This window comes from Alnus glutinosa, chromosome 7, assembly GCF_958979055.1.
Source record: "Alnus glutinosa chromosome 7, dhAlnGlut1.1, whole genome shotgun sequence".
Lineage (NCBI taxonomy): Eukaryota > Viridiplantae > Streptophyta > Magnoliopsida > Fagales > Betulaceae > Alnus > Alnus glutinosa.
The window spans coordinates 3,804,311-3,826,844 of NC_084892.1; the positions used below are offsets into that span (position 1 = coordinate 3,804,311).

Genomic DNA, 22,534 nt, shown 5'->3' on the forward strand with positions numbered 1-22,534 from the left:
GAGGATGTAAAACCTTCATTATTGCATAAGACAAATTTAAAAGTTTTTCTTGACCGAGGAAACCTGTGTTTGATATAAAAATACATTTGAAAATGAGATTGCTTAAACGGCATTCTTTCAGTTATAAATAACATACTCGATTCCATGTCCTTTTTTTTGTGAATTAAAAAATAATAATAATAATAAGAAAAAAAAAAGGGTACCAAGACATAATACCGACCGATAATTTTTTTACGACTCGTAAACATGAATCTAACACAAAATTAAAAGGTTAAAATTGAATAGTTTAATCTATTTAATTAAATAGATCAAATTATAATTAATCTATATATAATTCTATACCCATATTTCAACACGATATCTACCCATAGTCGACGAATTGGCACCTCCAAATTGAAGGCAATATCAAAGACGCGCATATATTGCAGATGGAGTTTTGTGTTGGAGTAATATCTGCTATTGGATATGTTCCGCGGGGCAGCAGCCTTGTACGTGGGTTCTGACATTAAGAGAGCAATCAGGGCCGTTCATTTTAAACTAGATAGTCATTATCAAATGATAGGTACAACTCCAGCGCAGAGTTTTGGCGTGGTCCAACACTCATACCCTTGCACCTGCATGTAGCAGGCTGCGATATTATCATCCCCCAGAAATTGAGAATTGAGAAAAATATTTATCTTCGCGTTGAAAAACATTGTCTCTACGTGACGTGACGATAACTTGAACATGAAAGTAGAAATCCGTTGTTTTGACAGTCAAGACTCAAATAGATACAAGTTTTAGCTGGAATATATACAAACCCTCACCTGCCATTCAGCTTTCTAATGGCTACAATAGGGCACCTTATCACCTCACTGCACGAAAGATTTTAAATCTCTCTCTCTCTCTCTCTCTCTCTCTCTCTCTCTGTGGCAACTAATGTTATAGGAAAAAACAAGAGGGAGGACATATATATTCTTCGTGCATGTCACAACCAGAAATCTAGTGGATGGTTCCGATCGATGTATATATTGTTGAAAAACAAAACTGATGTTTGATCATTAGCCAAAATATAATATCTTGCCCTGATTAATTTGTACATTTTATTCTCTTTTCTTTAGTTATTTCTTTGGTTGCAATGGAAGACTACTGCATGTCTTTGATGACTACTATAACTAAGATTTAGCCACACCTTAGAGTGAGAATTTTCAGTTTCAAATTAGTCAAATGATGAAATATCATAGGGTATATATCTGCAGGTTTAGTTTCTTTTGGGTGCAGGCTATATATGCAAAAGTGAACGATCAATCGAGTAGAGAACAAATGGCGCAATCCTAATATTTTTTTTTTTAGTAGGTGGTATTTCTAGTTAATTAAATTATTAAATTCATCCATTTTTATCATGTTAAACTTTTAGAATGAATGATGATATAATATAATAATTGGCGAGACAATAGTCTCATTTGTTTTCAGTTAAATATTTCACGTATTAACTCTCGTTTATTGAGCGAAAGTTTGTCATAACTTGATCTCAACCCTGCTGAAATCTTAATAGTAATTAAAAGACGTTGGACATATATAATAGATGGACATGATCGAGTCTAGTTCCTCCCAATCACCACTAATGAGACTCGACTATGAGAGCATTTTTAATGGTTTATATAAATTTTTATGCAAAATAGCTAATCAAAACCCATTTTTTTTTTTTAACTTAGTTAACCACTTTTCAAAACCTCATCCATCAACTTATCTAAATTTTTCTCTATTTTACTAAAGTAATACTTTTAAATATTTTTATTAAAACCCCATCTCTGACCTCCCCTCCACTAAACCAATAGGAATAAGCTTTATCACTCTAAAATAATGAGTCGTAATTTTAGATTAATTCACATTTAAATTAAACTTGTTTTAAATTTAAAAATGTATTAAAAAGTCAAGCATATATAGTATTATTTCTACATCTTAATGTATCTCTCATTTGCACAATTAATATCACATTCAATTATATATATATAATGAATATGATATTAACAATGCATACGAGATATATATTTAAGAGTGTAAAAATACTTTGCTTCACGTTTTACTACATATTAATTATGTTACATTAAACTATATATATTAATATTGATGAGTCATTATTCAATTTATTCATATCAAGTTCCCCCGACCTTACGTGAAAGACACTCAACGATGTGTATCTCTTCAATAGTGTAAAGTGTGAACAGTAGTGAATTAAGCGGACACGGTCGCCATTGCCCCCTAAAAGTCTCCAAAACATGTTTATATACCTTTTTAAAATTCAGTAATACTAATGATCAGTACTTCCAATAAATTAAACATATTATGTAACCTTATGAAAATATAGGATGATCCTCCCAATCGTTGTGAATTTACTGATCGAAATGATATATATACTATAAAGGAAGCAAAAATATTAGTATAAAAAACATTTATGCATTTAAATCCCTTGTCAATTCTAGTAAACTTTTACTTCTATTTAATTTATCCCGTTTAAAAATGACTTAAATCCATGATTTGCTAGAATTCCTTCATATACTCTTTAAAAAGTATATATCTAATGATTTTAATTGAATTTATTAAAATCATATGCGTAGTGTGGGATTAGGTCCATTTCATTTAAATTGAAAATGAATCATTTTATAATTTAAATTAAATTCTACAGTTCTAATAGTGTGTATAATATTGTACCCACGTCATTTAATTAAAATTTTAAATAACGTAACATCATTATGTATAATATCGTTAGACGAAATAAAACAAAATCTAAACCGTTAGATGCCTAGTAGATAGTTTGACTTATAAATAAGGTACTCTCGTTTTACATATTATGATTTTCTATATTTTCTGGCTAATAATATCTAAAATAAAATTATATTAATCTTATTCTACTGAATAGAATATTGATCGGATTAAAACCTTTTTTTTTTAAAAATAAAAATAAAAAATACCAACAATTACTATGCAGTCATGGCATGAGGGGATCGATCAATATATTAAGAAGTCAATATAGGTCAGTAGGCTCAAAAATTGAAGTTGAACTACCTCGATCTCACGATGAGGTTGCATCAGTTACCATGACATGAAGCAAATTTGCAAATTAAACATATGATATAAGAACAAAGTAATTGTCAAAGCTCCACGTTCGAGACTTGTTTTCAGCATAGATGCCTCTTCAATCTCTGAGCCCAGATTCTTCCCAGCGCCGAAGCTTCTAAACCTTGTGCCACAGATTTTTTAAACTCGTCCTTCACATTAACCAATGGATTTATTTTTCTTAATTTTATGTGATTAGTTGATAAGATTAACAAACAATATATAATTTGTGTATTAATGGAACTCCCATTTCGAGGTGCCATATATATTTTTTTATTATCATCACCATCGATCAATTCGATCTGTTTACTTTTACTATATTGCATGTGACATACTTAACTTAAGCACCCTAAAAAAATATGTAATTAACTAAAACTCCATTTATGCTTCAAAAAAAAAAAAAAAAGAAGCTTTAGCCCTTCGAGTTTAGATTAATTCTCATTTTAATCGCTTTAATTCCAAATTGATCAATATCATTATATCAATCCTTAAGTCTTAAATTGTTATCAATCTAATCATTTAATTTCGTCACTTTGATATGTCAAATGTTGGGTGAACTGTAGATGAAGGTTAAAATGACATCATATTTGTTAATATAAATTTAGAAAACATATAATAATAAAAAAAAAAAAAAGGGAAGTAAATTTCATAAATAGTAAAAATAAAGAAAGAGAAAGCAAACAAAACAAACCTTAAAAATCCCACTAAACAGTAATTGGAATTGAAAATCTCAAGAAAAATGTTTACCAGGCCAATGAAGGAAATGTTGATCATAGTGTTGTTTCTTGGGAATCGTCATTCAAAATGGAGGGGTTTTTATGCGGTACACCTGATAAGTGCAAGTCAACAAAATGGACGGCCATGATATATGAAATGTTGTAATCAGTGTTTTCTAGTTCACTCCGTTTCAGTGAAAGAGCCGCATCTGATTATTTCTGTTTCCAGACAGACAAACAAACAAACACTCTGCAGGCGTTTACTTGTGAAAATGGAGTTTGGAGGAAACCAATAGCAGTACTACGTATTTCATAGATTACATTTAATGCGTGTATGGTAATTAGTGAGATAATGACATAACAATGAGACCCACATTTTCCCAGAAAAATAATTTCCAGGAAAGTAATGGCCAAACAGTATAGAAGTTGGTGTTGTCCCATTTCAACTTCTAGCCCTATGTGGCTCTGCATTAAATGCCCATTCCCCAATACGCTCTTGGATTAGATGATGTAAGAAAAATATATTTGCTCTTAGTTGTTTTAATTGTTTAGATTTAATTTCAAATATTTTATGAGGGAGAGAAAAGTTAAATCCACGCGTAGAAAGAACTGTTTTATATATTTTAATTGTTAGTAATTTGAACAACAAATGTGAGAGAGCATGCATTCATAAGACTTACATGTCTAAACAGGTTTCGAGCAGCTCACCCATCTGTTTGGTCGTAGAAGTTTTAAAAAAACTCTCTCACTTTTACTTTTTAAATTGTTAGCAATTCGAACAACAAATTACAGGAGATCTGAATCTATTGCTTTTGACACGCGTATTCGAGTGACTTACATTTCTTAAGTTTAGTTATTATTATGAAGATACATACTTACGGAAGATAAAAATCTTATGTCGCAAAGTACTGGTAGTCCCTTCGTTTCATTGTTCAGTTTATGATGCCATCTCATTTAAATAACGTAGCACTATGTATACGGGACATGATTGGGGTACAACTCTATCACAACTTTGACACAACCCCCACTCACAATGGGGTGGGGCTCACGTATGTGGGCCCCACCCTATTGTGAGTGGGTAGTGTTGAAGTTGTACAAAGGAGTTGTACATTTAGCATTTCCCTTATGTATACTGTTAAATGTAACAAAATAAGAATCCAGACCATAAAATTGATTATTTTTGTTTCTCATTTTTGTTTCCTTTTTTTTTTTTCTTTTTTTTTTGTTAAACATTGGCTAAAATTAACAATTGTAACATTAATTTATTCAAAAAGGAAACGTCGAATTAAAACTGGAAAGAATTAAACTATAGAATTAGAGACAGAAATTAGGGCAACATTAATTCTCCCTCCAAAACTTGATGCATTAAATGCCGCTATAAATATGCAACGGTCGAGAAGGCATGTCATGAAAACTTGTCTTCTTTTGAATTGAAGCGGCAAATTCCTCTTCTTTTTGTTTTCGAAGTATAATTTTTAGAAACATCATAAGATTGACATATATATATATATATATATATATATTTTTTTTTTAGGTATATATGTAGATTGATAAATATGTGAGTGGAGGGAGATGTGCATTGAGTACGTTGTTTACAACATTGCAGAGTATTTTGAATATTGTATGTCTTTTGGAGAAAATTCCGGATGTATTTTGAATATTGTATTTCTTGAATACTGTACTTAATTGATTTATATATATATGAGATGCTTGACTGTTTTGTTTTTTTTTTAAAAAAAAAAAAATTATTAATTATCGGCACTTCTATTTCAGATGTGTTTTTGCACCCTCCAAAACACATTTTATTATTTCTTCTTTCTCTCTTGTTTTTTTTTTTTTTTTTGAAATTCATAGAATTTCAATGTTAGATAACTCTGAATTCACGACATGATGTCCTTTTATGGTCGACGACATATATAAATTTGCCGTTTAATTGAATAAGAAGCGGCGGTAGCCGGTAGTTAAAACTTAAAAGCCTATATATATCCACATCAGTTTGTAGTTTTAGACATGGGCCTGGATGCTGAATCTAGCCCATCAAGCCTTTTTCATGTAAGGGAAGGGATTATTTGTTAAATGTATCACAAACCATCTATTGACAATAAAACGTTACAAGAAATTTGGTCATCACTCATTAGCGACCAAATTTCAAAAGTCAGCTAACCAATGTAAAATGAGTAGTATTTACTCCTTTTTGATAAAAGTCCAGTCAAAGTAACGAAGATTATCCACCTCTTAACATACCAAGATTCCATATAATTTTTTAGAGTATTTTATGGTATAGATTTTTCCAAATCTCAGCCATTATTTTTAAATAAGGGATAAATACCCCATTGGTACCTGAGTTTTACGTGTTTTTAAATTTAGTACCTCAGTTTTGTTTTGTATCATAGGTGGTACCTGAATTAAGGGTAAAAACACATTTGGTACCTCTGTTAGATTTTCCGTCCAAATTTTAACGCCTCGCCACATGTCAACCACTGAGGTTGACACGTGGCACTACATAAAAAAAATTAAAAATTAAAATATTTAGAAAATGATTAAAAATAATAAAATTTTAAAAAAAAAATTAAAAAAAGAAAAAAGAAGAGGAGCCACCCCCTTGGCCACCATGGGGGTGGCCGGCCACCCCATTTTGGCCAAGGAGGTGGCCCAGCCACCCCCTTGGCCGGTCTGACCGGTCTGGGGTGGCCGAACCACCCCCTATGGGGTGGTTCGGCCACCCCACAGTTGAAAAAAAAAAAAAAAAAAAACTTTTTTTGAAGGGTTTTGGCCCTAGGGGGTGGCCGAACCACCCCCTAGGGCCAAAACCCATCAAAAAAAAATTGAGGGTTTGCCCTTGGGGGTGGCCGAACCACCCCCTAGGGCCACGGGGGTGGTTCGGCCACCCCCAGTCCGGCCGGTCTGGGGGTGGCCGAACCACCCCCGTGGCCCTAAGGCCCTAGGGCCAAAACCCTTCAAAAAAAAATTGAGGGTTGGCCCTTGGGGGTGGCCGAACCACCCCCTAGGGCCACGGGGGTGGTTCGGCCACCCCCAGTCCGGTCGGTATGGGGGTGGCCGAACCACCCCCGTGGCCCTAGGGGGTGGTTCGGCCACCCCCTAGGGCCAAAACCCTTCAAATTTTTTTTTTTTTTTTTTTTTCAACTGTGGGGTGGCCGAACCACCCCCTATGGGGTGGTTCGGCCACCCTAGACCGGCCAAGCCACCCCTCTTCTTTTTTCTTTTTCTAATTTTTTTTTTAAAATTTTATTATTTTTAATCATTTTCTAAATATTTTAATTTTTAATTTTTAATTTTTTTTTATGTAGTGCCACGTGTCAACCTCAGCGGTTGACACGTGGCGAGGCGTTAAAATTTGGACGGAAAATCTAACAGAGGTACCAAATGAGTTTTTACCCTTAATTCAGGTACCACCTATGATACAAAACAAAACTGAGGTACTAAATTTAAAAACACGTAAAACTCAGGTACCAATGGAGTATTTATCCCTTTAAATAAAATGGTTGTGATTTTTCTATTTCAATATCCATTACTTTTAAAATACGAAAATATAAAGTAAATATTGAGATGATAAATATTAATTAATTAATTGATAGGATTGAAAGCAATAAATGTTAATATATATGATAATTTACCAACCATTTAATTTAAAAACAATATAGTTGGGATTAATTAAGGAATTTTACATGTCGACGTACAGATCGAATAGCTTAGGAATTCCGAAAAAAGATCTTCATCCTAGCCTGCTCGATCGATCCGCAGTACTTGTATCCATGTGATTGAGCCTCGAGCGAGGACCCCATATCCTGGGCTAGCTTAAAAGGCTCGATCAAACTGAAGGCTTTGCTGGGTCCCTAGGTTGCATGGGATCACTGTGTTGGAACCCAGGGTTCGTTAAAGTAGCTTAACCACCTATGAATGTTGCAAAAAGCAAACATCTTTCATGGGAGGGCTGCTTCAGAGGCATTGTCGTTGAGGGACAAGATTGAAGCAATGGGATTTCTTGCACTCATTGTGGACAGACGACATGTCTGATCGATTTTAGCTTGTATTTTGTTTCCCTACTCATGATGCATGTCTCTTTTTCTGAAAGTCTCATACTTGTTATTTCAAATCAACATGTTCTGCTTTATTGGGCAAAAATAAAGAAAAAAGAAGAAGATTACTCGATCGAGGCCCTCGCTTCTGGAAATTTCCTTTCACTGAATTTAACAACTTTAAAGTTTGATACTTGACACTAACATTTTCTGATCTTCGTCAAACCAATTTAATAATATTTTCACAAGTTGATATAATATTATTATTAGAACTAGGAACCATACCAAATGTTTTTAACGTTTTCAGTACTTCAATTGGAGTACTGTAATTAGGTTATGTTTTGTATATATATATTTTCAAATATTCTGCTTGGAGAATACTCAAACTTTGCCTATATAAAGGTACGTCTGTATTATTTTGGAATAAGTTTTAAAGTATCAATTAAATTTTAAGTTTTTTAGAGTTATTTATTTGTTTGCTTATTTGGGGCAACTAAGGGTTATCATACGAAGCTGCCAAAACCAAAATTAAACAATAACTTTGTTAAATTACCATTTTTTTTTTAAAAAAAAAAAATCTCTATAAAATATGGTAAATTAATTCATTTCAATAAATACTGTAACATGTCTCGCACGTGGAGCTCAGTACCTCAACACGTATAATATTTAATTGAAATGAGTGATAAATTATAGAGTCGAAGTTCAAACTGAAAATTTCAGCATGTTGAGTCATTACTTATTTTAAAAATTTAAGCTTATTAAAAAATAAGAAATTTAATTATTTAATTAATACTTTAACAATAATATCCTAGGCTTTACTTTCACTCTTGACTTAATTTTTTTCTTATTTTCTCTCTGGAGATGAATGAGTTTGATCGATCCTACATAAAGAATGGAGGTAGAATTCGGATCCAGATCTACAGAAATATAGAAACGGCATCTATTTAAGCAGTAATTTCAGTCTACTCAAATTTCTTCTTATTTTCACTCAGCAGGGGGATGAATGAGTTTGATCCTACAGAAAGAATGAATGTAGAATTTGGATCCAGATCTATAGAAATATGCTTTTAGGTAGCAAATTAATTAATATGAGAGAATCTGTAATCTCTATATGAGCATACCTACCCGCCCACCACTTATTTGGATAAGTGGTACTTATATTAACTTCATTCATTTTCATAACTCCTTTATAGACTTCACTTTTATGCAGGTCTCTGTGTTTCTGTGTCTCTGATAAGCCTGATTACCAACTTCTAGACTTTCCGTTAAGGCAACAAGATCATGTTATTTATCTTTTTTGCTGGCCTACAAAAAAGAAGAAAGATGTCCCCCACTACTGGCGAAAAGGCAACAAGGTAGTAGATAAAGATGGCCATGGCCTTGTGTGTTTACATGTTAAACTGAGTTTTTGATTTGACAAGTTGACAAAGAAACTATTGGCTACCAAAAATAAAAGGGTCAGGCATGAGGACATCTCTGCAAGCACCTCTAAAGTTAAAAGCATTATTAATTTGTTGGTAAAGGAAATTGAGAGAAACTAAACATTTGCCCGTTGAAACCAAAGAAAAAAGAAAAAAGAAAATCAATTTTTGCATTTTGAAGCGAGGATTAAAGGAGACTGAGTTGGTCATAATTGCTGCCTGGGTGGTATTTGGTCACAACATTTATCACAAGAGTTATTGGTTGCTTCTTGTTTTGGATGAAGGGCCCCTCTGTTTTCCACTATCATGAAGATTCCCCTGCTCTACTCTAGATATATATGACTACCATTGTTGACCACATTCAAATTTTCAAGTTAATCAGATAACTACAACTATGAAATAGTTGGGTGAGAAAGATCGAGAGAGATTTACTATAGAGAGAGAGAGAGAGAAGAGGGGGGTGGGGGGGATTTTTATTTTTATTTTTTTTACTAAATGCATTAAAATTAATCTTTTGTTTTTCCTTTTAGAAAAAGAAGTATAATAGCCACATGTAAGTGTTATAGCAGACTGAGGAGGCAAGGGGGTTAATATGATTATATGACAGCATTGGAAAATGTACAAGTCAGAGAGAAAAATTTCATCTATTTTCTGGTTTAAACAACTGTCCCACACCACTTACACCAATCTAATTATTATACTTCTAATCCCAATGCCTATCTTTTCCCACCACTGATTCACCTCTTGAAATCTGGTGACGAGTTTGACCAACCCCCACTTCAACTCTTAGAGACCTCATTGAGTTAGGCTCCTTAACAGTCCATGCTCCTATGTCAATGTCCAAAAATTTGCAATGTCTCCATGAGAACACCAACAAATAACATAGACACCAGCTAAAAAGAAAAGATTAAGAAAAAAAAATTCTGCCATTTATTAAACTCCCATGACCATCCTGGTTTTTATACATTCTGCAAATACATTATACATGATACATCCGCATTACAAGATTAATTGTATCATCCATAGCCATAGCCATAGGACTATACTTTAAACGCATGCGAATCACCTAGAAGTCACGTGACTTGAACCCAAAATTTAGCTTAGGCGAGCTGGACCTCACAGAAAACACCCCGTTCCATATCTCAGTGAAAGCTCTGACAATGATTCCATGGTGGTACGGCGAATTCAGCTGCAGAAAGCAGTTGAGAAGCTCCCGGAGATCGTCCTTGGAGTATATCTCATTCTCCAATATCATCTGGAGCATTGACTGCCGAAAATCCAAATAGGGGTCGTCGGAATCTTTCTCCACCGCAACACTCTCTCCGTCTATCCTGCCAAAGCCTCTGACAACAGTCCTCGACCCCTTCCTATCGTTCTCATCAGTGTCTGAATATCCCGAATATTCAATGCATGGAGAGAACGTGTTGGCAGCGGTGGTGGTACTGGAGGTGCTGTTCTCTTTCTCCCATAAGGTTGAAGAAGAGAGGGAGCGTCTGTGTCTTCGGTTTGTCGGGGTTTTCAGCTTTGGTTTTGGATGGAATATGTTGAAGAGCTTTGGTTTTCGGCAGCTACAGCCTATGTCGACTGAAACTGTGTTCAGAAGTATCTTTCTTCTGGTAGTAGACATTTCAGTGTGCGTGGGAGAGAGAGGGAGAGAGATGAGGCGTTTGAGTCTTTGACTGGTGATGGGGGTGGGGGAAGGTGGTCTATAAATTATCTGCATGTGAGCTCGGAGGGGCCCGTAAATGATTCTATAACCGGTCTGTTAGTTTTTGTTAATGACAACGCGATCACAACCGCATATGCTCATCAGAAATATATCGATGATTGGCTGTCATATATTAGTATGAGATTCAGAGTTGTGATGATCGTCTTTCCCAAATAAATAAAAAACCTTACTACGGTATTTAATTTTAAGTTAATCATAAGTTTGTCATATGTGATTAAGAAGACGTAAGAAATAATATACATTATAGAATTAGGTAACTGGCGTGACGCTGAGAAGAATGATTTCGGGATCCAAAATGAAAAAAAATAAAAAATAAAATAAAAAAAAATAAAAAAAATTAAGCCATTTATCTGATGCCAAAGGTTAGATCCTTCATTTTTAATGGACTTGCATCATACATTTCTACATATACTGCTATACCTATATAGTGCAGTACTGTTACGGTACTATGTATAAGATCCTTTCGTTAAAATTTTTATTTATTTATTTTCTTCTCAAAACAAAAATAGTAAAAAAAAAAAAATAGTAAATACAAGATATTTATAAAAACACAAAAACAATTTTCATCTTTATACATATCAAATCTAAATTTTTTCCAAAAAAAAAAAGCACCCCTAAAGAGACAAAACATATTAATAAACAAAGCTTAACTTTTACTACAAATCCCTTGCAATATGATGAGGCAATTTAAATAGCACTTATTATGCTAGTCACTAAATAATTAAATTTATGATATTTATCTATTAAATTTTGTTGTTTATTTTTTTTCATCATTAATACTCTGTTTGTTTCAATATAAAATGTTTTTCGTCCGAAAATATTTTCAACGAAACTATTTTTCAGAAAAAAAAAAAAAAATTATCGACGATGAGATTCCTGCGATGGTGGCTGGAATCCGACGACACTGACTAGATTCCGTGTCACACTGGCCAAAATTTGGCCAATGCCACCGGATCTCGAAATTCGGAGACCTTCGACAACGGATTCGGGCTACCAACAAACTCCAATGGCCAGTAATAGTGAATTTTTACAAACGTGCATGCAATAATGAAATGTTTAAATTTACAAAATTATTTATTGTTTAAAAATCCTAAATAATTTTTCAAAAATTAAAGAGGCTTTTTCGGTCAAACTGGAAATAATTTTCTTTTACCATCATTTTCGATTGCACAAAACACCGAAAAATATTTAAAATATTTTACACCCAAACAAAGAGAGCTTAAGATTATGCTACTCGAATAAATAAATAAATAAATAATAGTAATCCTAACACCTTTCATTCCTATATTAAGAAAATTCTGTGCTAATACAAGTACATTATACACAGAAAACTCTGGTTTAACCATATGATTAGCTTAAGCACTTGCGAAAAGTGCGGATAGGACTCCACTTAAGTGAAAGTGACAAGTGGACGGCCCAGATCACTGCATCAAAAACTTGAAAATCATCCAAACAGAGGAGTTATACGAGCCATTGGCAAATGTTTTGTCGATTACACCATCGACGCACCGAGCAAACAGAAGATTGGGACTAGCACAAACACATCATATGACATGACAGCAGCTGCCATCTTAATTTGTGCACAAAATTTTACTCTAGGTAGAACGTTGGGCCTTATCTTATATGAAAAGAGTTTATCTTAGATGTCTCTCCTTTTTCCCAAAATTTAACTCTAGCAAAAAGTATGCTTCTCTATCTTAACTGGGTGGCCAAGGAGTGTGGTGGAGTTTGATCATTCCCACAAAGAATAGGAAATTAAGCCGCCTCCGGATGAGCTCTACAACACCAAGTTAATTCCATTGAACAATTAAGGTCCTAATCCTTCCTTATCTGTGCCTACATTGTCACCGCTTACCACATTTTGCAACGATAAATTACAGATAAAGTTTTCCTTTAAATTGAATTTCTCATATCTGTCTTTAGAGGACGTGATTCTCATATGTATTTTTAGTAAGATTAATAGAACATGTGATATCTATCATTAGAGTATTTGATTCTCACGTGCATGCGATAATCACGTATTGTCAACTTAATAGACAGAATTGAAAAATCTAATCCAATTTAAAAGAAAACTTTATTAGTAAATTATGGGGTCAAACAAAAAGGAAAGAGAAAACAAAAGGCATTAAACAAAACTTAATTCATGCATTATCATTTTATCATGCCTGCTACCGTGCTAATTTCTTAATTGGTCAAGGCTTCCATGGCCTTTTTCTTTTTCCTTTAAAAAGGTTGAACGTGTTCGAACAGTAATTTGGAATTTGCATTGAATTTTGGATCAGACAAAATGAATCTAATATTGGTACTTTTAGATCACTCGGTCTACATTTTTATCTTAAATAGTTAATAAGAAGCTATTCTTTTTTCTTCTTTTTTTTAACTAATAACTTTTCAAATGCAATTATCTATTCTTTCTCTATATTATTTAAATAATATTTCTTTATTCTTTCTTTTATTTCATTAAGAAGAGAGAGAGAGAGAGAAAAAAAATGAATAAAGAAAGAGAGGGAAATGCAAAATGCATTTGGTTTAGAGAACAGAATGAAGATGCTTTTTAAGAATTTGGTTGACAATTTTACATATAAATGGATGCTCCATCGCTGCAAGTTACATGATGAAAAAAGATACATATCATATTGATGATGTTCATGACTTAAATATTCCATTTAGGCATCATGTCGTCCGTGATGTTGGTCTCGTTGCGAGAAAATTACGTTCTATTAGTATAATCTAAAATGGAGCCGTTAACTACGGTGCTGGTCACGGGGCGATTCAAACAAAGGAAGCAATCTTCTGTCGATGATTTTGTAGGCATGCGGGTAGTTTTGGATTTTCCTTTCTAAAGTATATATCACAATGAGTAGAATGGTTCTGTACAAGGGCAGCAACAACATTATTGCTGATCTCATCAAAAAAAAAAACAAGAAGAATTAATAATAATACTGGCAAAAATATACACTGATCTTGATTGTCTGCAACAGGATAGATGCGAGCTATGATTTCATGGAAGATTGGAAGTAGTGCATATTGAAAAAGAGTTGCACAGATACGAAAGAAGATCATCATGCCAACAGCAGTGTATAAGTTGTACAAGTAACACAGGTCATCATGTTTGACCATACGTGACAGATAGCTGCAGATAGGCAGTGATTCTCTATTCTACGGGCTGTGAAATTAATGTTTCTGCCATGAACAGCTCAGCCATATGAAATAAATGTTTCTGGGGATGAACAGCTCAGTTACGTTCACTAGTTCAATTACAATTGGAAACCCTGTTAAAGTCGAGAAAGATAACCATGGGCTGGGGCGGGTTGGAAAAGGTCTTGGTTTTCAGAATATGACAATAAACTCACGGCACTAAGATCTTTGTTCTGATAGGCCCAAAAAGGAGAAACAAAAGGAAAATGAAAAGGCTGTCCTTAGATGTTGCCTGCTAGCTAAAATATGAAACAGATGTAGCTATTTTTACAGAAAGCATGCTTGGGGAGCATTTACATAAGAGACTTAATTTGTGTTCAGTAAATGGTAGCAAATATCACTGCTTTGCTGACTATTCAAAAGTAAAATCGGGTTATCTTTTAAATATAGTTAAGAAAATAAATAAAGTTGTTACAATGCTACAAAAATAAATTTTAAATCATACCATCTATTGTCCAATCCTCCTCCCTATATAATGAGCAGAACTACCATAATATATAAAAAGGTAGCAAGAAAGGAATCTGACCTTACTGCCTTGAACGCAATAATTTATTCTCGATCAAGCTTGCTGTATACTTTGCAACACATGATGAACCAGCCTCAGTGCAAGAGAAAGCATGAGTATGGACCCTCTCAATTGATAGAGCAATGCCCGGGACATGCTTGGAAATCTGTTAGTGCAAAAGATAGGTGTAAGATAACCACAGACAGTCAAATTGAAGAATGGCAGGAGCCAAGGGGAAAAAATAGAGGAAAATATATATCTCTCTAGAGAAGCTAAACATTATCGAACAGATTGGCAATAATAATCATACTTGTCACTAAAGCAGTTATAATCATCACCATAAGTATTGCTGTGGAATTCTACATTAACATCATTTCACTCTTTCTAGGTGTGTAATATCAGCTACAATTAATCACAATCAACCATCCCATTTTATTAAGGATTCCAATTATATTTTGTCTACTTGAGAGCATCATCAATAAAGTCACATTACTACTCAAGCACTCATTTGTCTGACACAAATAACAATCACTATTCTCAGATGATAATGATTGTCATTTACAGCGTATCACCATTAAACTCATGAATATATATTATTGAGGTAACCACGAACAACAAACAAGGAGTAAGAAGCTTTATTCCTTAAGTTTCAAAAGAAACTAGTATGATCCACTCGTTTAATTATCTTATACACACATATAAACTTGAGGGGTATGAGGATGAAAAGAAGGGGAGGGGGGAGACCACATTTAGAGGGCCATGGTTGAGCACATATTCCAAGATACAAACTCAAACGTGTGGTTGACCCATGCACACATTGCACATGCTCAATATCCCTTTGAGGTTTTCAGAAAAAGAATAAACTCCTATAACTTGCATACACATAAACAAACATGTAAGCATCCATCACACACCTCTTCAAACATTTGAAGTGGACCCCAGTGATCATCAACACCAAACAAAAATGCCAGTTTCTCCTGCTTTTCTCTTACAAATGCCCAATCTGGTGTTTCTGTAAGCTACCATAAAATGCATTTAGTCAGCACAAATTTGTGAATATAGTTTAGTACTCTCATACGAATAATGCAGTAATCAAAGTCTTTTATTGGAGTAAGAGGCAATCTATGCATCTTTATCAATTGACTTGTTTGTAAGAAACAAATTACAAAAATTATGACATAGGTAATATAGACCACCACCATCAGGGAAACATAAACACTTAAATGCACATACAGCCAATTTAAGTAATAGGCAAGGAAATTCACATTCTTCCTTCGTTTGAGTCTAAAAATATATATGTTCTGAAATTGGTAAGACGCTAACCACCCCCCCCCCCCAGAAAGAAAGAAAGAAAAAAAAGAACACATATTACTCGCATGATGATATACAGTAATTCAAAGATTGAAGTATCAGCAATCCAGCATTTACTAGGTCAAAATTTCCTATTCAATGGTAAAGAGGAATGCATGGCCAGTGAAAATGCATACGTAACATGAACCAAGTATGCAAGAGGGTGTGCACTTGCTACATAGAGAAACATAATTCTCAAAGTGTATCAACTGGTTTTGCAGGGGTAACCAAATTTGAAGAACACCCAAACAGAAGTTGAAACTGCTTTTACACAATTACTGCCAGAATAGGTGTACTAGTGGTTTTTGGGGAAAAGGATGACAAATTTATTGGAAGAACAGCTGTAAGAATAGGAAACTGGTATAACTTTATATAATACGATAAACAAAATGACTATATTCAAAGAGCCACTTCAGCATGACCTGAATTGCTCAGCCAGGGTTGGGCAGAACAGTATTGCAAGTACTAGTAGAAATGCATTCCTTGTATTAAAATGTTTGATTGCTGTAATTGTGACGTCTCAGGAGAATTGAGGACAAATTTTCACAATATATATTTTCTTGAAAAGAAAAACTGTTACCTTTCTGAACTCTGTCATTGCCATAAAGATTACATTCCGCATAGTATGATACTGAAAATAAAAGAGTGGAAGTTAATTCAGAGATTTAAGACGCATACACACCCACAGACAGAAATAAAACCTTTTAATCTCAACTAATTGAGTCACCCACTGTGATGCACACATGAAACACATATCCAGATAACTTATTATATGTAAAGGAGCCTAATTTTTATTTCTTTTTTTTTTCCAGAAATACTAGTAGAATGTCCACTTAACAGGACACCATCAGTACAGAAATAGATCAACCATAAGAAATATTAAACGCTCAAATTGGTTTTTCATACTTTCTGAGAACTTTATTTGCAAACTATGAAGCCAACCGTCATATTTCTATCATGGATAAAACTTCACCTGCACCAAGTGTGAGCAAGCAGCCTCAACTGCCGCAGCTGACCATGACTTCCCGAGAGAGTTTGTCAAAATAAACCTCAAAGCCCTGACTGGTAAAAATCCCAATGATGCCACAATGACACTAACTAAAACACTTAAAACTCGTGACCTGAAACCAGAACAAGTATCAATGTATCATTGATCCCTAAAGTGCTTTAATGTTAGACTGTCAAAGGTTTAACAGAACCAATTGATATACATTATGAACAAGTGGAGGCAAAAACTCATACTCATTAGGTCATTACCCAATGTGTTTTTAATTGATAAACATCTATCATAAACCATTGGCCCTAGTCCAAATACTTTCAGGCTACACTGGGCTGCCTGGTGAGCCACCCAGTCCTCTTCACACGTAGAATGTAAAGTAAGGGGATGGGGAATGATGTTACTAATAACAAAGAAAGAATTTTACGCTGTGATCTTCCCAATAATAGACTGCTCCTTGGATTGTGGGTTGAGTGCCAAAAATGGATATAGCCCAATGCAATATGCCACCTATAATCCCAGTCAAAATGTCAACAAATGGGCTCCTTAAAGTGAGAAGAATAGGAGGAGGTAGCATGATGATACCGAACGAATAAAATTTCAAATTTAAGTTGTCATTACCTTCTCTGAGGACCTCCTAAGCATATCAATAGCTATGTATGAACCAATAGAGTGCCCAACCTTCACAGAGAAATTACATGTCAGCCACTAAGAATTTCAGGGCAGAAACCAATCAACTTCCACTATTATGTTCTTTCATGGGATCGCAGCAAATAGTCCTAATGATTCAATGACTTTGCTCTAAGCCAAAGGAGCTAATTAAAGGATTACAGAAATAAAAGAGATCACTGACTGAAAACGACCTATGGGCACAAAGCAACAACTCCATGCAAATAATTATAGCTCAGAAACTGGAATTTATTGACTATTTCCCACCAGCCAATCACCCAACAAAGACAGGCAATAATATTGTTATTTACAAAGCGATTTCTATCAATGTCCAAAACTCTTCTTTAACAAGAGAAATGCAGTATGAAGAACAGAATAATGAGAAACTCGTTGAAAATTTGGGAACACAGTATATGTTAATCAATAAAAAAATCATTCCTAGCCTATGAAAACTTTAGATATAAAATCTCCTGCACAGGAGGCTGGGAAGATATTGTTGAAACCACCTTAGAGTTAGTTGATTTTTTGTTTTTTTGATAAGTAATAAACTTGTCTTATTTAAAGCGTAAGGCGCCTCTAAGTACACCAGAAGTATACAAGAGAAAGCACCTAACTAGAAAGCGAAAAATAAACAAGGAAATCACTAAAACTAAGCGACAAAGGGGACACAAAAGTCACCATCCAAAGATACAAAGTATGAAAAAAAGAAGCTAAAATATCCTCCAAAGACCTCTCAAAATCCTCGAAACGCCTATTATTTCTTTCCTTCCAAACACATCAAAGAAGGAATGTTGACACCATTTTGCAAATCGCAACACTCCTCGGCCTTCCAGACGTCCACCAACAAGCAAACAAGTCAGTGACTCTCCTAGGCATAACCCAAGACAAACCAAAACACGTAAAGAGAGCAATCCACAGAGCGTAAGCCACATCGCATGTAGAAGAAGAAGATAATCCGCCGATTCCCCATTTTGCTTGCACATGCAACATCTATCCACCAAAATAACATGCCTCTTCCTGAGGTTATTCATTGTAAAGATCTTACCTAGAGCCACCAACCACGCAAAATAAACCGCCCACGTAGGAGCTTGAGTCACTTCTACATTAGCAAAATATCAATTCTCGGATGTGCTTATGCACCCCAAAAAAAAATTATATATGATGTGAAGATTGACAAGTATACACTAATCCATTTGAATCACAGACTGGCAAGAATACACAACAGTGGCTAGAGGCCAGACACCAGTTTCGAAAACTGTCAAACTTCCAGTTTTCAGAAACACTTTCAGATATAAGCATCAAAGTGCTGTGTACTACACTTTTTTTTCTCTTGTTTTTTCCCCTAGGGCTACCTCTTACTAATGGAGACACATGGATGCCAATTTTGTAGCTGATGGGCTAAAGTATGGATTCTGTCTGGTTATTAAGAGCCAAGAAGTTAGTCCTATGGCACTGGTCATAAGCAGTCAAACTAGAACTCATATTTCATAAAAAAAAATTAAAAATAAATAAAAAATAAAAATAAAAATAAAAAAAACACACACACACACACACACTTCAATCTATGATTTTAATTTGATAGTGAATGAACATTTAATTTTTATGCCCTTTTCACAACAAGGCACTTCCAAAAGGCCAGCGTCATAGTGAAAGAATAAAACATTGTAATTATAAAAAGAAATTACCAGTAATATAGGAACTTCAGTATTTTCTAGCTCCTGCTTGATGTAATCCATCTGCAAAAGCATGAGATTGTAAGGAAATTGTAGTTAAATGTGATAACTAAAAAGTTCTTATCAGATAATAAAGGGAAAATAAAGATTGAATCTGGAAGTCAAAGTTGAAGTCCTATAAGAAAAAAAAAATTTAATAATCTTGGCAGTACAACAGACCTATTTGACTTTATTAAATTTCCAGAAATTCAGTAACTTGGAACGTGGCTAAATTCTGTTACCAAAAGAGTGCATTGTTAAAACTCACACAGATCAATTAACAAGTTTCCAAGGATTTCATAAGAGCAATGACTTCAATCTGATTACTTCTGTATGGTACCCAGTTCACTTTGTTTGTCAATTCACAAATCCTAACAGAACACTGGTTTCCAGGTCAACAATATGCTCAAAAAAATGAGTAGGAAGTTACCTTATGATCAATTTGTTCTTCTAATGAGAATAGCTTTCCACGCTCCCAGTTCTAACAAGAAGAGAATTTAATATCATAATCATGCTCATTCTAACAATTAGTGAATATGAATGCATAAAAACAAATTATATTGCAAAGATCCTCTTACAGTGACAAATAAAGCTATATAAAGTATCAGCTTAAACATCTTGCACAGATATTAACTATCATTGTATCTGGAGGGAAAAAGGAAAAGAAGGAACAACTTATAGATACTTGCACAGAAAGGAGGACATCCATTTCCAAGCATCATTTACCGCACATATAATATAAACTTCCATGATCAACTGGTCCCTTTGGCTCATTCTGTCTAAGAAACTTAATGTCAAAGAGAATTTAGTAATACAAACTTTATAGGCTTTTACATTCAAAAGCATATAGAAACATATTTGGGTGGCTATGGTCTCACCAAATCAAAATCATGAGGGAGACAAGCTAGGCCACAGCATGACTCCAATGTTTGTCACCCATAGCAAGAAGTTCAAAGATAGCTTGAGTTGGTTTTAGCTCACAAACTAAGGCCATATATTGCTTTAGATTCCTAGAGAGTATTCAGAACTAAGCTAAACATAACCATAGAAACCAACCTCTCAATATTATTGTGTGTGTGTGTGTGTGTGTGTGAGAGAGAGAGAGAGAGAGAGAGAGAGAGAGAGGACGGCATGAGATAAAGGACTGCTCATTTCTAGCCACAGAGGCAATTCTACACTCATAAACTTCCAGGATGGCTATTACAAAACAGTAGTTCAGAATTTTAACCTCTACCTTGGGGCATTACCTAATTCCTAACTCCATGTCATACCACCAGTTACTGTATGCTTTAAGCTCTTACACTAAAATATCTGATATCAAGAATGGAGATATATGATGTATTCTTTACTATCTTTAGAGAACAGTGTATCACTCTATAAATAAAAGCATGAGTCACATCAATAAAAGAAAAACAGAACAATGTAAGACATAAGGAGATCAGCATAAGAATAAGAAATTTTGCATATTTATAGGAGAAAATGAAGAATTCTAACAATCTAATTGTAGCAATTTCTGAAAGCAGTCTCCTCGTATACTTGGGTTGTGTCCCCCTGCACTTCTTTATGAGATAGGATTACTTATAAAAATAAATCTGAAAGCAGTAACGCGTAGAATCTGTTATTAAATATTAAGTTGACAGCTTAAGTTGAGCCCCAAACACCAGTAACAGTCAAGTGAATAACACAATATGCTTCCACTGCCCGGCCTAAACTATATCCTCCGGTCTTCTCCATAACAGAACAATGAATATTAGTCACATACTATGGAACGACAATATTCAACAAAAGCCCTATTAGCGTATTCAGGGTCAGTTACACAGATTAGCATCATATCTCGTAATACATATTCATAATGTACCTGCTAAAGGTTCTACGACCATAATTGCAGTAACTCCTTTTCGTTAGAATCCTTAGTACAACAGTTTATCTATGATAACATTATAATTCACAGCTATAGCAATCCTCAGAAGTGAAAAATGATTACATCATCAGTTTTCTCAACAATAAACAAAGACCAAATTTGCTTTGACTTAGGGAAAACCTTTACAAAATATTCAGGCACTAGTCAAGCTTCAATTTTCAAAATTTGTGCTCATTAAAGATGTTTGCACAACATGAGCCTCCTTTCTCTAGGCTATGATCCGATAAATAGAACGGTGTAGTTCTAAATACAGCACAGTGAAGGGTTAAGAAACAATAACAATGATGCAAATAATCAAAACTGCCAATTGCATGATCTCATATTAGCCAAGTGTAAGTACCTTTTTCGTGTGTGATATGTGCCCGATAGCTGGTGATTATCACAGAAATGTGCAATCAATTAGCTCATAGATCACAGCTCAAAGGTAGAAAATTAACATGAACAGAAGCAACAAAGTCTTGCCTGTTACAGATGCATGTCCTCCGAGAAACTCGTACAGTGATTCCACGAAGTCCTTATAAAATGAAACAACACCTACATTTTAAAAAATTTATCCTTCTCAAAATTAATTCAACAACAACTTAAAGAATATGTGTACAACACAAATACACACAAAAATGAAACCAAACTCGCCTGGATTTCCAGGGATGAACAAAACATGAATCTTAGGATCATCGGCGCTAATCTCCAGCAATTCAGTCGTGTAACTAACCAAAAATGGCATCAGAAAAGGCGAAGCAAAACATCATTAAAGAAAATTACCATTAACCTGCATAGACAGCAAAACATGGGACCTGATATACCTTGATACACTGCATAATCGAAAATCAGCACGCGTCTTAGTTCTCGAAGAATCTAATTCGTCTTGAGCCATATCTTTGCTTGCGCACTTTGATCTATAGCTCCTCCTGAAGCATTATATGCAAAGCAAATTATACATACGCCTCGACACGAGAAATTTGCAAGGAGCAGGCTAACATTGCTATGGATATATGAAAATTTGAAGTATACGGACTAAATGTAGGTAAGAAAGACTACCTCGCGTGGAAGGAGAGTGAAGAGAGACAGAGTGGTCGAGCATTGGGCCGAAGAAGCATTATTTCTCAATCTCTTCCCTTTTTTTTTTTTTTGGTTTTGTTTTTGTTTTTCCTATTTTGAACTGAAAAAGGGTATTACCAATTAA

The 22,534-nt window shown here is 34.4% G+C and overlaps 2 protein-coding genes across 5 annotated transcripts; both read right to left on the reverse strand.

Moving 5' to 3' along the window:
* Nucleotides 1-10,177: 10,177 nt before the first annotated feature.
* On the reverse strand, nucleotides 10,178-10,945 carry LOC133873636 (transcription repressor OFP6-like). The gene has a single exon (XM_062311366.1). The coding sequence runs from the start codon at nucleotides 10,895-10,897 to the stop codon at nucleotides 10,337-10,339; it is 561 nt and encodes a 186-aa protein (XP_062167350.1). The 5' UTR covers nucleotides 10,898-10,945; the 3' UTR covers nucleotides 10,178-10,336.
* Nucleotides 10,946-13,522: 2,577 nt separating this feature from the next.
* Nucleotides 13,523-22,477, reverse strand: LOC133872307 (uncharacterized). 4 transcript variants are annotated; one of them, XM_062309789.1, is made up of 14 exons: nucleotides 22,390-22,477; nucleotides 22,155-22,259; nucleotides 21,985-22,058; nucleotides 21,814-21,885; nucleotides 21,692-21,720; nucleotides 19,861-19,911; nucleotides 19,404-19,454; nucleotides 17,671-17,730; nucleotides 17,477-17,559; nucleotides 17,026-17,173; nucleotides 16,633-16,683; nucleotides 15,617-15,721; nucleotides 14,724-14,868; nucleotides 13,523-13,870 (listed from the first exon to the last, which is right to left on the reverse strand). In XM_062309789.1, exons 1-13 carry the CDS (start codon nucleotides 22,446-22,448, stop codon nucleotides 14,725-14,727), a joined length of 1,032 nt encoding a protein of 343 aa, XP_062165773.1. In that variant the 5' UTR covers nucleotides 22,449-22,477; the 3' UTR covers nucleotides 13,523-13,870; nucleotide 14,724. The 4 variants fall into 4 exon arrangements, 3 of the variants coding, with proteins under 3 accessions (XP_062165773.1, XP_062165774.1, XP_062165775.1); XM_062309790.1 differs by having other exon boundaries at nucleotides 13,523-13,898; XM_062309791.1 differs by lacking the exon at nucleotides 13,523-13,870 and adding an exon at nucleotides 13,930-14,247.
* Between the last annotated feature and the right edge of the window lie 57 nt (nucleotides 22,478-22,534).